The sequence below is a fragment of the Maylandia zebra genome, linkage group LG19 (assembly GCF_041146795.1).
Source record: "Maylandia zebra isolate NMK-2024a linkage group LG19, Mzebra_GT3a, whole genome shotgun sequence".
Lineage (NCBI taxonomy): Eukaryota > Metazoa > Chordata > Actinopteri > Cichliformes > Cichlidae > Maylandia > Maylandia zebra.
This window is the reverse complement of record NC_135185.1, coordinates 9,713,497-9,728,832: the sequence shown is the minus strand read 5'-3', so window position 1 is coordinate 9,728,832 and position 15,336 is coordinate 9,713,497. Positions and strand designations below refer to the sequence as shown.

Genomic DNA, 15,336 nt, shown 5'->3' with positions numbered 1-15,336 from the left:
TACCTCTGGTGCAAATTACTGACCTCTGTCATCATTTTAGGTGGGGGAACTTGCACAATCGGTGGCTGACTAAATACTTTTTTGCCCCACTGTATATCGCCCAACCTTAATATGGAACAGGTACCAAGTCCACAGCTGTCTTATAGCGCTGGTGCAGAGCCAGGGTGATTTGAGCAGATCTGTCCAGATGTTTAAAGAAGATTAATCCATTGTCTCAAGTACTTTTATTAACACAGTCGAGCAGGGATTAGAGGGTCGAGCCCGAGAGTCTCACAGAGTTTCTGTATTTGCAAAACTTCAAGTTTGATTTGAGGATATTTTCATCATAGAAGAAAACAGCCAGAAGACGCGTTCCTCATCTTCGCACAGTGGTTTGTTCTGCTTACAACAACACTGAACACGCTTGGTTTGAATCTGAACGTCCAGAAACCGTCACCGGCATGACGAGAGCACGCCAAAGCTCGGGCAAAGCTGCGGCGATGAGCAGAGTAACGCTGATTAGCTCGAATGCTGCTCTCGATAGCGCAGCTCACCCATCAGTGTAAAATTTAAGACTGATAGCTGAAAGCCAAATCAAAGGGCTTTAAAGACTGCAATTGATTGCACCGTCTTTGGTTTTTAACACAAACACATTAAAGTGACAAAATGTCAGCGGAGAGGAGCTCAGCTGAAAGGCGGCAGGTTAAACTGCAGCCGGCGACGTATATTTATCAAACCTGCTGCACATACTTCACACGGCAACAATGAAGGTGAAATGAATCAAAGTCAAAATACTTCAAGGACTCTGAATTATAAAGCGTATCACTTCATCGGCTACTTTAAAAATGGAATCCAATTAATTCAGCGGGCCGCTTTGGAAATGATTATCTTTCCTTTAAACTGCGATGCATCCAACAATTCAAACAGCAGCTCTGCACCGCTTCATTTTTCTCTGCTCTATCTGCAGGTTTTATCCTCACCCCCTCCACCACCCCTGCCTGTTGGAGCAAGGATCATCGATCGGCCCGTCACCGCACAGCGCCGCGGTACACTCTCATTATTTCAGCTAGAGAGGACAAACAGAGGGAGGCAGAGCGAGGAAGGCCGGCTGAGCGGGGAGGTTTGAAGGAAGGAGACCAAAGTAGGCAGAAGGGGAGAAGAAAGGGAGGAAATCTAAAGACAGGAGCTGAGGAGGAGGGGAGGAAGAGAACAAAGAGGAGAGGAGCACGGCTTCCTCGGCGGCCTTGAAAAATATTTCCACGACTATTTCATGAATGTCCACTCGTAAACCTCGGCTTCTCAGTCTATGAAAAATATCATTTACACATTATTTGTAACCAGAGTTTCCACGCCGCAGCCGTGTCCATGCCGCAGCCGTGTCCACGCCAAATCCTCAGCCTCAAAAAGGAAAAGCTGGACACCGCCATCGTGACATCACTCGCCTTATGTCAGAGGCACCGGAAACAGACTGCAGATAAAACAGACACGCCTACAGTGACGTCATGCTGTAGGTGCTCAACGTTAGCATTTTGACCGACAACACTGATCATCGCCTCACCTGTCAGTGGGCGGGACCCGTCACAGAGCAGGCGAACATTTTGTCCTCAGAGTTTATGTCTGAAGCAACGTGAGGTGTCGTGAGGATTTGGCTGTGTGGGCGTTCCCGGTCGGCAGGGCTCAGCATCCATCAAAGACGGTCCAAAGGTCCAAGGAAAGAACGGCGGTGAGTCACGGCCGCGGGGAGCCGAGGCTGGCGCATGTGCAGACGAGCTGAAAAGGTTCATGCTGGTTCTGATGGACAGGTGTCAGGACACACTTACCTGGAGAACACCTGTCACCAGGATGCATTATGGGAAGAAGGCGAGCGGACGGGGGCAGTGTGATGCTTTGGGTAATGTTCTCCTGGGAAACTCCTTCCGTCCATGTGGATGTTTGACATGTAGCAAATACCTAAGCGTTCCTGCAGACCATGTACGCCCGCACACGGACACGGTGCTCCCTGATGACACTCTGCCATAAAGCAGAAATGTTTCAGGAATAGTTTCAGGCGTTGACTTGGTCTCCAGTGGAGCATCTGTGGGATGTGCTGATAAAGTGATGGGTGTATATCCAGCTGTATCACACAGACACCTGCTAATCAATAAGATCCACATAAAATCACTCAAACTGGAGCACAGCCTCTGGGAGGGTCTGTTAGTACAGTGACCTCACAGCAGCCATATTACTGGTCAGATGATGTCACCACAAACGCTCCGAAAGGCTCCAGCAGCACAAACACAGCGTTCCACGTAGCTTTTTTAGCGCTTGGCTTTCACAACAACGTAGCGTCGGAGGACGTGTTGCCAGCGCTCTTTAAACAAGCATGAAATAAAGTCTCCTTCTTCCTGCGAAGCGATTCCTCTCCCAAATGTGCAGACAGACTCTGAGCTCTTCAAAGAGCAGACGCGCTCCCCAACTCAAGACTCTGGAAACCCGTCCAGCAGCACAGCCGGGGCGCCGTGCATCCCAGGTTCCCAGCTTTATTAGCACACTAACCAAATTAGGGGCCCTAACAAGGCAGCACACACAACACTGGGGGACGCATTCATTTAGGACGCAAGCGGCACTAATGCAGAGCTATCTGTCAAAGCGGCGCGCAGCCGTGCCTCCTCTGCACGCCGAGAGAGCATTAGTGTGCGTTTGTGGAGCAGATGTGCAGGACAAGGTGTGTGTGAGTCAGCCAAGATGTTTTCACTCAGTCCCACCAGCTGGGCTAATTGATGAGCGCCCCACACACACACACACACACACACACACACACACACACACACACAGTAATCTAGCACAGGCCCTGGAGACAGACATGGACGCTGCAGCTGGACATGCTGGAGATGAACACGCCACCATGTGACAGACAGGCACCGAAGGAATCCCTCTCTCCTCATCGGGCTTCTTTCCCGATCGCTGGTTCCATATTTGATTATTGTGTCTCTACTTCAGTTCCAGGTGACTTTAGGTGGATTAGTTTCCTTTAGTGTTCCCTTTAGTGTTCCCTTCCTCCTCCGTTTAGTTGTGTCGGGTTGTAAATGTATGTGTAGTTAACTTCCTGTTTTATTTTGATAGTCTTTGGTCTCTTGTGCTTTGAGATTACTTCCTTGTTCCTGCTCTGTATCCTCCCGTCTGCCTCTCATCATCATCATCTTATGAACACCTCAGTTGTCTCCTTGCCCTCTGCCGTGTCCTCCCTCTAGGTCGTGGTGTTCCGTGTTTTCCGACTGTTGAAACTTCCTGTCTGTGAAACACAAAGATGCAAACTCTACGCTGAACGTGTGGAATATGTGCCGCCCTTCATTTTTGATGTACAGGGAGCATCTTCCACTTATAGAGCATTAAACATTGACTTGAGCTGGTCTTGACCTCCAGACCTGGGAAACTGAGGTAGCCTGCAGATACGAACTTCCCCCCGGGACAGCATCCTGCAGGAGTCTGCAGGTCCTCCTGCGACGTGTCCTCCTGCGACGTGTCTGTGGAGGCCATCGGTAATCGGTGAGGATGATTTGAAGCATTTCTAACCTGATGGTAAATGGACTGGTTCTTATATAGCGCTTTTCTACTCTATCTGAGCACCAAACTTTATACAACTAATTCATTCACCGAATCAGGCCCTGGAGATGGACGCTGCAGCTGCAGCCAATCACACCCATTCATCCCACAAGCACTTCTTGTGTGCTTTAAGTGCTGAGTATCTAACATTCATACACATTCACACTCCGATGGATGCATCGGAGAGCAACATGGGGTTAGTATCTTGCCCAAGGATGTTTGGCATGCAGACTGGAGCAGAACCACCGACCTTCTGGTTAGTGGCTGATCTTCTCTGCCACCTGAGCTACACCCCACACACACACACACACACACACACACACACACACACACACACCCATGATAATGACGTGAACTGACTGTCCCGTCAAATCAAACACACTCACCTGCCACTTTATAAGGTACACCTGCTCAGCTTCTCATCAACTCAAACATCTAATCAGCCAATCACAGGGCAGAAACTCATGCTGAAGATGACCTGTTGCTCCTCTGCCCGGAGACCTGTCCCTACGTCTGATTGGTCAGGTGTTGCTGGTGAATGCAGCTCGACTGATAAACCCTGGAACGACTTCTCCAACAGTACAGCTCGTGAATGACCACACACACACACACACACACACACACACACAAAAACACGTACAGGTGTGTGTGACCTGGTTGGCCTTTATGTGAATCACTAAACGAGTGCATGAATCACTAATGACTCATCTAGAATCATCGCTCCGGATGGAACAACACACTCATGAAAGCCGGGGCCAACCCACGCCGCCGCTCTATTACTTCTTCCGCGCGCGCCCGACGCACGCCATTATTTCCAGGCTTTAAACACATAATGGGCCTTTTGAGGGCAAAGCTGGCAGGTTGGAAGACTGAGAGCTTACAGTGAAGAGCCTCTTCACCCTACATTAGGAAGGTCCACGCACGATTCAGCCACACACTTGACGCTTTATTTTTACTGCAGTGAAAGTCTCGAGTGTGAGGCGTCTGCAGCGTAACAGGGGATCCTGGTCTGAAGTGGGTTCTCCCAGTTTGCACTGGTAGAACCAGAAGAGTCCAGGACTTCTCTCCTTCACAGAGCTCTTAACTCTGCCCCTCGTGCTTCACTACATCCGTGAATCTTCTCTGAGGTCTTCCTTCATCATGTTTTCTCCAATATAGCCAGTCTGACTGTGAGCATCGGCAGCTCGTCCACCTCTGCAGGCTCTCCTCACTGTAAACGCTTCTCTGATGAGTTCACGGACTTCAGGTCAAAGTTCTAAGTGTCAGAATGACGGATTATCTGAGGCATGGAATAAATATCTGAGTAAACTGTATATGAGACCGCAGACCGGCCTGTGCAGGCCTCTAACCTCTAACTTTCACGAGCTAACGGTCACTGCAGTGCATCACAGTGCAGAGACAGACGCCATCACAGGGCAGGAAGAAGACGCCAAAAATGGATCCAGGAGAAGATGTGAGACGATCCACCCAGAGCACGAGGCCGGTCACTAATCTGCTGCTGCCTGGTTTGGATTACTGGCTGTGGAGAAGTCCTGATCCTCAGTTTCACGTCCACGCTGAGTGGATTCTCTTATGAAGGTTTCAGAGCTGCAGGACGTTACAGGAAAACAGGCGCTTGAACCGCGACCGCGGTGGGTAAATGAATAAACGAGGGGATAAAGTTTATGCAACAATTCTGATTTCATCGTCTGTTAACACAAAACAACGACTAACTAAAGCGTCATTAACGAAAGTCGGTCTTACTGAAGCAGCAGAGCGGCGTCCGCGCGCGCTTCGAGAGACGCTGGGCTTCACGCGTGGTGTGTAATGTTCCTCACACATACATCAGGTTGTGTACTGCAGCGCCTGTAAGTGAAACTTAATGTATAACTGCAGCAGCTCTACTTCAGTGAACTGTGAAAGGAGATGGAGCGATTTCCCTCGTACGTATTAAACAAGACTATTACTGTCACAGCAGGAGCAGCTTGACCAGAATAATATTAAAGCAGCCACAGTGCACGTGTGTGTGTGTGTGTGTGTGTGTGTGTGTGTGTGTGTGTGTGTGTGTGTGTGTGTGTGTGGCAGGATGAATAGTGGACGCTGTGCTGTTGTCGCACACAGGGGAGGATGTGTGCGTCTGATAACACCAGGACGATATGGCAGTTATCAAATAATGAGTTAGCTATTGTGCGATACGGCGTGCGTGCCTCTGGTTTACAGTTTCCTCACCGTGGCCTGTGTGGAGCTCTCCTGCAGGTCCCAGAGCAGCGCATGGTTATCAGCCAATGAAATCATGCGCTTGCCGTCCCCCATGGGCTCCCACAGCACGCTGTACATACACAAAAGACACACAAACACAGAAGCACAGGGCCACAGTCAAATCGAGCGCAAACATGCTGCAGACACACAGGGGGCGGGGTCTGTGACATCCGCAGCGATGGTCACACAGCTGTGTTCTGCATGTTTAAAGAAGATGAATGTGTTTCAAAATCATTTGTAGTAAAAAAATTTTATAAGAAATCAGTTAAAATAATAAGGATTGACCTCGAAACCTGCAGTCCCTCTAGTGTCCAGCAGGGGCAGCAGGGGGTCGGTCCCCACAGACTCATGTTAAAACTTTAGAGCAGAAACAAACATGTTTACAGCCTGATGCACAAACTCTTTGGACTCTTAGATCATTTCCTCTTTCACAACAGCTGTTTAAGGCTTAAATTTTGCATTATTAGCGGCGTGGCCTCTTTGACTGACAGCTGCATGGCGACACAGGCAGCTGTCGGTTGCCATTGGATGTTGGTTGGACTTTTGTTTTATGCTGCCCTCCTTTTTACTTACAGTTAGTCATTTGTGTTTGAGTTCTTTCTTCTTTTCCCCCGACCGCCTGACTCACCTTTATTCTTCCCACCTATGTCTCGATTGCTAACTGACCCTCTGTGCACACCAGTCTGTTTACTTCCTGTGTCCATCACGTGTTTCTCTTCTTCTTATCTTTGTCACCATCTGACCATTCGGATCAATAATGCGGCTGCTGTGAGTTTACCTGTACCATCCATGAAGTGTCAGCTCATATTAGCACGTATCTCTGGCAGTGAAACCTCAAACATGCTATTGTTGGTGTGGATGACATCACAGTGGTTGCTTGTACTTCCAGCAAACAAAACCAACTTCAGGTTCTTTGAATCTGCGTTTAATGGTGTCAGGAGTTTTGAGGAGCAGAGCAGAACCATCAGCGGTGATTTTCTGTGTAGCAGAGCTGCGATACGCCTCACTCCTCCGTGCCATGGAGCCCTGTTGTTGTCTAAACTATTGAAAACCCATCAGTGAGTCATTCTGTTGCACTGGGCTACGCGCTCCTTTGTTAACATAAGCTCGCTGTAGTTTATTTTGAGCCAAATCCACACCGCTGTTCTGCTGCCACCAATACTCACCGGAGCGCCAAACTGGTATTGACCTACCCATTTACAGAAAAACCAAACACACCAAACAGAAACAAAAGAAAAATAATACCTTTAAAAAATGCCAAATCCTTTAATCCGCCTGTCGGGTACAAACAACCGGAGCCGGATGCTGGAGGCAGATTTTTAAATAAAGCTGGAGCGAGGCTGTAGTCACGCTTTAACACAATTTAGGGTGAACTCATAAACCAGCTGTTCCCAGCAGGTGGCACTATGACGACTGTGGTATTCCTGCCTCTCCGGACTCTCAGGTGCTCATGAAACATGAACGCCTCCAGCACAGCTTCAGTCAGGTAAAACCTTTGGTGCACTCTGCTTCCAGCATGATTAGCCTAAATAGATCGTGACAAGGTATCACGTGCTCTCCTACAGCAGCTTTGCATGATCCACAGGTCATAATAATCCTTCTGTATCTCACACTGATCCTCAGCACAGCCCCTCTGAAACAAGCAGCCTTAGCTCCTTCTTTAAAGACAACTCTCTTCTGATTGACTGTCCCGGTATGCCAGCCATACCCTCACGGTGACATCACGCAGTGTGTGTTTGATTGCTGAGCATACGCTCATCTCATTATTAGAAACCCTGGCCATGTTTAAACTCGTACAGGTGAAACTCCTCCCACAATTTAAGTTTGGACGCTCTCATCGTGCCACGCCCCTCTGGCCCCTCTGAAGCACGGCTGCTACTCTGACATCACTCACACGGCACACAAAGTTTGTGTTTGCGCGTCCATAAGGCCTCCTGAGTGCTCACGGTGCTTTGAACCGCTATGAGAAGGCACGCGCTGAACTTCAGATCCATCTCCTCTGAACGTCCCTCCGGTGTCTCAGGGCGTTACCGTGGATCCCCACGCCGACAAGTGCAGGGACCATCGGGACAAGTTAAAGATGGCAGCAGTGCCGAGACCAGTCCAGAGGTGCACGAGTAGGTGATCTGATCAAATCAGCATCAGGACTTTCTGATCACACTCATAAAAAGGAGAAAAAAGCCCATTAGTGCACTTTAAACGCTGCTCTGTGAGTGCTCTTAGTCACATTAGCAGCTTTCTGCACAACAGCCACGAGAGTGACAAAAGCACATAAGCTCAGCCCGGTGAGCACAGAGGACCCAGTTCTGTCAGTCTACTCTGCAGCAGTAAAGTACAGTAGAGCGTTTACTGCACGCTTTGATTCCTCCTGCGCACGCCCGTCTGCAGAGTATCGACCTTTTGCTGCAGCTTCTTTAGGCGAGCCTCTCCTCTGCGCTCTACTTAAACTCTGTATTCTGGAGAGACCTTGCACACCACACTAACTGTTGTTCATCATTCCCTGGATACTTGTTTGCTTTTGTTCCCTCCTCTTAGTTTGGATGGTTTAGCAGCTAAATCGAGACAGAAAGCGACCGCGTGGTCAAAGAAAGACGACAGCCCGAGCGAGAAAGCTCTGCTTTTAACCCGAGTCCTGCCAGCTCTAAAAGCAATGTGTCAGTGCAGTCAGAGACCTGGCAATAAGCTAAATACAACCTTGGCCGGGAAAAGCTGCTATATGCTCGTTAGGGTTTTGATTTAGTGTGACTTTTCAGCTGCGTCTAATCTGGGTTAGAGGATGTAAAATGTCAGCAGCGCGATGCAGACGTGGTCTGGCTGAAGATCTGGATGTCTGTCACGGCTAGAGAACCGCTGCGATTAGAGCTTTACTAAATGATGCCATTTATTTAAGGAGTTCATCAATTAGACAACTTCATTTCCTTGGACTCATCTGTCAGCGGCAGCAACAATGCCAGCGTTTGAAAAGGAGAGAGAGGAGGTGAGAGTGTTCAGGGGAGATAAAAGAAATGACAGGGGAAAGGAGGGGAAGTTAAAGTTTGCTTTTGGGCTTAATCCAGGCTTCAAATACGCACAGTGCTATTAGAAAAGGTGGAGCAGCGACGGAAGGAGGGAGGGGAGTTTATAAGGGCTGTGAAATCACAGCTGCTGAGGGCGGCTTTTACTGCCCTCCTGAGGAGCAGCGAGTCATGGACGCACTCACAGCACGCAGCCTTCGTTTTGTCATTTAGGAGCACTTCACACTGACTCACAGTCAGACCCTGCAGCCTGAAAGGGAAGATGGTTTTCTAAATCTCCCTTAATGCATTTCTCACACTCTGTGAAGAACCTGTGCAGCAGGCCACCTTCAAAGGCCGGACAACTAAATGTAGCCATAAACAAACTGCATCGCTAAACGGTAGGCTGAGCAGATCGCAACAAACTACAAGTGAAAACAAAGATGGGCCATAATCTGGAAACACTGCATCTTACAGGACAGCAGAGCACGAATATATCTGCATCCATCCACGGTGCAACAGCTCATCACATGATGCTCATCCTGGATTATTCTTAATCTTCACTGATAACACTTCACTGTCCGTCCACTGTTTAGAAACAGAGAATATGCACTGAGGTAGTAAATACCAGCAGCACGTATCACACCAAGTAATCTTTCCACATGAATAATCCTCCCAACCAAGTTCTTTAGTATGTTTAATCTCAATCTAAAAAAAACCAAAACGTAAAACTGAATTCACTATCCGGTCGTTAAGTCTGACGTCACTAGTAGAGATGGACCGATCCGATATTACGTATCGGTATCGGTCCGATACTGACCTAAATTACTGGATCGGATATCGGAGAAAAATAAAAAATGTAATCCGATCCATTAAATATCACGAAAGCACCTCACAAAACTTGCAACACGCCGTAACTCACCTCAGAACGTTAGCACGTCGGAGCAGTATGCATCACGTGATAGAGCGGCTGTGGCATGCGGGACCTGTCGGTGGTCTGGATAGCATTTGGAGCTTCGCTAGCAACCCGGCATTTCATCTCTGACAAAGTTATCCCAAGAGAAGTAAAGCAAGTGTGTAAGTCCATCTCTGAATGTTTGTAAAGCATTCCTGCATTAAGCTTAACAAACGATATATGGAGTGACTGCCTCTTCTTGCTGCTACTTCAATCATGAAACTGCTTAATGATCAGCTGATCGGCTTTTCTGTCGCGAGTCCGTGTCTCTTGTTTGCTTTTGGCCCACTTTGCACCAGAAAGAGGAAACCACGTTTAAGCTTGATCAGCTGTTGTTAGAATGTATTTAATATTACTTTCTACTCGAGGATCTTTTTCTACGTAGCTGACGGCTGGTAACTGTGCAGGGGCGGATCTAGCAAAGTTTAGCCAGGGGGGCCGATAGGGCATTAACAAGGAAAAGGGGGCACAAAGACATACTTTTCTTTCTTATTCTCATTTAAAATGTCTAGCTTTTAATAAATAATTATCTGACACCCAAAGTTTTAATTTGATGTAAAATGAATAGAAGTCAATTACTGTATATAGTGACTATTAAGTCTAATATATATACCCTAGTAAGCTATAGTACTTTTTCCTTTGGGAAGGTACCATCTGTGCAGTCTGCAATTTTGTTGAAGAAAGATGTTGAATCTATTTAATATTTCTTGAAAAATAATTGATTTCTGTGCATTTTTTTCCACACTGCATCAAATTAAGGTTGATTAACCCTTTACAGCCGATCGGAGCGGGCACGCTCTGTTTTGCGTAACTATTTTTAAATCCCGGTAGCACTGCAACCACGTAAGCTAGCGCAAAAAATTTTTTTGCATATGAAACCGGAGGAGTTGTTATGCCATCAGCTTGTCCTAGGTCACGGTTTCCTTCCACATAAAGCTTTGCAAAATCTGCATAAAAAGCGCTTGCAGGAACAAAAACATAATATTCCAGAAACACGCTTTACCGATCCAATCAGCTGGTCATAACACTTCCTACGTTGGAATAGACGTCAGCGCGAACTTTTGCATTTCCGCCATTACCTGCCCGAAACCGGAAGTGACGTCATTTTCGCGGAAATGTAGTCTTTTTTACTATCAGGGCCTCAGGGCCTATACTCGTCTTTTTAAAAGTTATCTTTGACTTTATGACTTTCTGTGTCGTTTCTGGGATGCTTAGGACTCATATTGCACTGCTGGAAATAGTTTATTTTGATGCATATGCTGCTTTTTTGCAAATTTGCAGTATAATATTTATTTTCGTTTTTCCTGCAGTGTATAAAAATTGGTGTATTTCAAAAATAAAACTATGAAGACACTCAAAATAAATTTCCTGTGGTGGGAAACTATTTTGTGCAACTTTTTTGTATTTACATTTTTGCGGGATTAGCCTCTTAAATTTCTCTAACTACAAATATATGTTAAAAAAGCAAAAACGATTTTCAATTTTTTTGTAGTTTATTGCATTTTTTTGCAATTTATGTAATTACTATGCACTTAATGAATACATATTATTAAAATCTGGGCTATAATGGTTGTATTGATGTATAGCAACTTGAAATGCTCCCAAAAATGGCTCCACAGCATGTAAAAATATGATATAAGCTCTGGCGGACTTGGTTCTATGGTAGGTCTTAAAGGGTTAAGCATCATGAGGTGGAGTGTGAGGGGTGGTTCCCTATTTTTTATTTATTTATTTTTGTTGTTGCTGGGAGTTGGAACCCTATTAGTTAGGTTGCTTAATATTTATGCTAAGTACTCTTTAAAATACCAGAATAGGGAGGATGGTGTAGGTTTGAGTTTATTAGATTGATCAGTATTGCTGAACTATGAAATTTTTTTTTTTTTGCATACAGGTATAACAGAATAGCTTTAGTGTAGCTGTTGTTTTAAACTTGAGTATGAACTTATACAAAATGCAGCAAGATATTTTAAAAAACAGTTTTGTTGATTAAAACACACTATATCGGATTCATATCGGTATCGGCAGATATCCAAATTTATGATATCGGAATCGGTATCGGACATAAAAAAGTGGTATCGTGCCATCTCTAGTCACTAGCCATGTCTGGGCCTAAACTCTGCTGCAGGTCCATATATCAAACGAGTTGAAAAACTGTCTAAAGTCTTTCATCTTTAATAAAATGATCAGCGTTCTGCTCTACCAGGTGTAACAATTGAGTTTAACATCCAGGCATCCATGAAAACGGAATTTATGACATTTAACGGAGTTAGAAGTTAGCAGGGAGTTAGCTCGCTAGCTTCTATCTAAATACAATATAGCATGTCCTGATTGCGGGGTTTGGGAAACAAATTCAAACGTACAGCTCTGTTATCACTTCCAACATAAATGAAGACAGAAAACTAAACAGCAGTGACGTTTGTAGGGTTACTGAAGTTGGGCTAGCTGGTATATAATGATGTGCTACGTGACCGCTAGTGACACAGCTATGTTAGCATAATATAAACAAGCTAACTTTTTTCCACTCGATAAAAGTTAACGTGAGTGTTCTCGGTGGTCAGGAACAAATGTAATCGCATGGCAGGATGCTGTAAAAGGACCAAACTTCAGCCAGGAGAACAACTGAGATAATCCATCCACAATACGAGGTTAGTCATTCATATACTGTTGCATGGGCTGGGCTGTAATTACATCCTAAGGTTTTAAAAACTGAGCTTAAATAAATGATTAGTGGTAATAAAAGCCGAGGGAGGTCAACAGTGATTACTGACTGTTTTAGGAGCTTTTTGAGATCAAATAGAAGAAAATACAAAACATTAAACATGTTAACAACACAAAAGCCATATTAAACGCAGACTACTTTAGGCCCAGAAGTAGGATTCGTCACGTCATCACTTAACGACCGGATAAGATTAACTCAAGGGTAGACTTAAGCAAACCCCTACTCAAGCTAGCATAATCCAAAAACTTGTGAACCCAACTGTAACTGTTGGAAGCCAAACTAACAATCAAAGGTAACATCTGATCAATCGATTGATGCTTTGTGTCCCCAAAAGAAAGGCAAGTCCCCACAAAAGCCCTGTGAACACTCTGTCCCCTTAATGTAGCAAAACAAGTACACACACACACACTGAGGGCTCCACATAGACCTTGTCGATAGCGACTGCAGCATGTTCGATACCACCGCTCCTTCCTTCCTAAACACACACTTCAGCACACCACAGGACCAATTAAAACACACTCCGCTTTGGGATTCACAGCCCATTGTTCCCTGTAGGATCAATTAATTCATGCAATACTGAGAGGCAGACAGTTCGCCTCCCTCCATCTCTCTCTCTTATGAAACACTCCAAGTTATGTGCGTTTGACCTTGAGCTCTGCAACAAGCTGGCACGCTGTGTACTGGAATGTATGCTGGGAGAGCTTTTACAGCCCCATATATCCACGTCGAGCCATGCACTCTCTCTCTGCTCGCCCACTCTGCTGTGCTTTGCATCCATATGAGTTTAATCCCCCGTTACAGAGAAGCCAACACAAATACTCCCTGGTCCTTCTTGGGCATGAACACAGGGACAAACAGAGCATCTGGAGCTGCAGGACGGACGGACAAATGCAGTGTTGCTACGTACAAACTCGCCACATCTGCATCTCCACCACTTCACTTCCTGACATCACCAGTGGGACGATCTAAGCTACAACCTCCACCCAAACTGAAAAGAGTCAAGAATCTGGATATTTACATGCTATTACCATGACACAGGCTCAAACCTGTTTCCTTTGTTTAGTGTAAAGCAGTCAGAACGCCGTCAGCACAGCTCAGACTTACAGACACACGTTACCCTGGAACTTAAAAGAAGACGTTTTCAGTCCTGCTTTTCCTTCACAGTAGAATCCCGAATGAAAAAAATAAAATAAATAGAAACCTCCACAATTTAAAACCTAAACTGTTCTGTTATTTAACGTTTATTTGGCTGTATGTCAGCAACAGGTGATTTTTTTTCTATTCAGGCTGTAAAACTGGTGAAAACAGCCTCAAATTTACGTCCTTTTCGCCTTTCAATCGGCTGGATTGGACCCTTTGACGGTCCCTGGGCCTTATGTTTAGACCCTCTGGGTCAGGACACCGCTTGATTTTAACATCTTCCACCTGTGGACTGTTTCCTGTGTGTCTTTGTGTCCTGGATGCTAGAAAGCTTCAGTTTTCAGCCCCAGAGGTTTCAGTCTGCTTTGCAGTGCCGACCGTGCAGGAGTCCCATAAACCACCCTGTGGAAAACAGCCAAACCCCACCTCCACCTGTAATGATACAGGTGGAGGTGGGGTCACAATAAACTGGAATTACCATTTAAGGTAACTGCGAGCTCAGCCGCAGACAGATTATTTCTTTGTGCAGCAGCTGCCGTCACAGACGGGAAAAAAGCAGCAGAGCTACAAGCTTCAGCCCAGCGCCTGCACACACACACACACACACACACACACACACACACACACACACACACATACACGGCTGATAGTCCACATGACAGCCCACGTCGGGGGTCCAATTGATTGAGACGAGGCGACGCTCACAGTGAAAATAAGGCTCACAAAGACTCTTTGCATGACGGGGCTGGGACGCAGACAGAGAGCAGAGCCCATCGGGCCTTACAAACGACCACACAACAATAACACACATGGCTGCATCCGTGTGTGTGCGCACAAACACACACAATCACCCCATAAACACCTCCTACCCCCTCCTGTCACACCCCACTTTAGAAAATCAACCTCGCTGCCTTTTGCGCTTTACCGCTCCCTCCTAGGGCCGTGATTGGCTCAAATGGCTCCACGGGAATCGATGCACTCATCTGGCAAGGCTCCCAATCGAAACCAAGTGCAGGAAGAGGGGGGAAAAAAAACACAACATGATTTTTCCCGAGGTTTGTTTAGTCCCGTTATTTTTATTTTTTTGGGTGTGCTTTGCCGATATTTCCATTCAGAGCACGCTTCACGACGGGCAGAGGCTCGAATGTTTGCCCACCCAAACAATGAGGGGATTTGGGGAAGAAAAAAGTGTTATTGTTGCTGAGAGTGGAGGGACTTGCCGGCAACCGGAAAACGCACACATGAAGGATGCGGACACGCTACAGTGGACACACAAGCAGGTGAACAAACACACAAAACAGACAAAAGCCTCATAAGAACTCAGATCTCTTTACTCTTTGTCTTCTTACACACACAAACATGCATGGGTGGTGCAAGCTGCCAGCATTATCACTGTGTGTGTGTGTGTGTGTGTGTGTGTGTGTGTGTGTGTGTGTGTGTGTGTGTGTGTGTGTGTGTGTGTGTGTACTTGCGTTGCTATCTAACCGTGGACTGCTGTGTCATTACAAATCCACAGACACAGGACCGACAGTGAGGACATTCTTCCAGTCCTGTGTTGGTCCTGCTTTAAATGAGATTAAATGATTTTTAACAAATTCATTTTAGTAAATCAGGCACAGCTGTGATTGATGACTAAATATACAGTTAGAGAAGAGATTAATAATTACTGTGGGGCTGTACAGGGCGTGGCTAACAGTGACTTCCTGTATTTAAACTGCTGTAAATGACTT

General features: G+C 46.1%; 1 protein-coding gene across 2 annotated transcripts in view; it reads right to left on the bottom strand.

The window, feature by feature from the left end:
* eipr1 (EARP complex and GARP complex interacting protein 1) overlaps window positions 1-15,336 on the bottom strand; it is a 53,861-nt gene that overhangs the window by 25,208 nt on the left and 13,317 nt on the right. For both annotated transcript variants that reach the window (XM_014410134.3, XM_076877477.1), the window contains one exon: window positions 5,770-5,869. In XM_014410134.3, coding sequence (XP_014265620.1) covers window positions 5,770-5,869 — 100 coding nt within the window. The remainder of the gene's footprint in view (window positions 1-5,769; window positions 5,870-15,336) is intronic.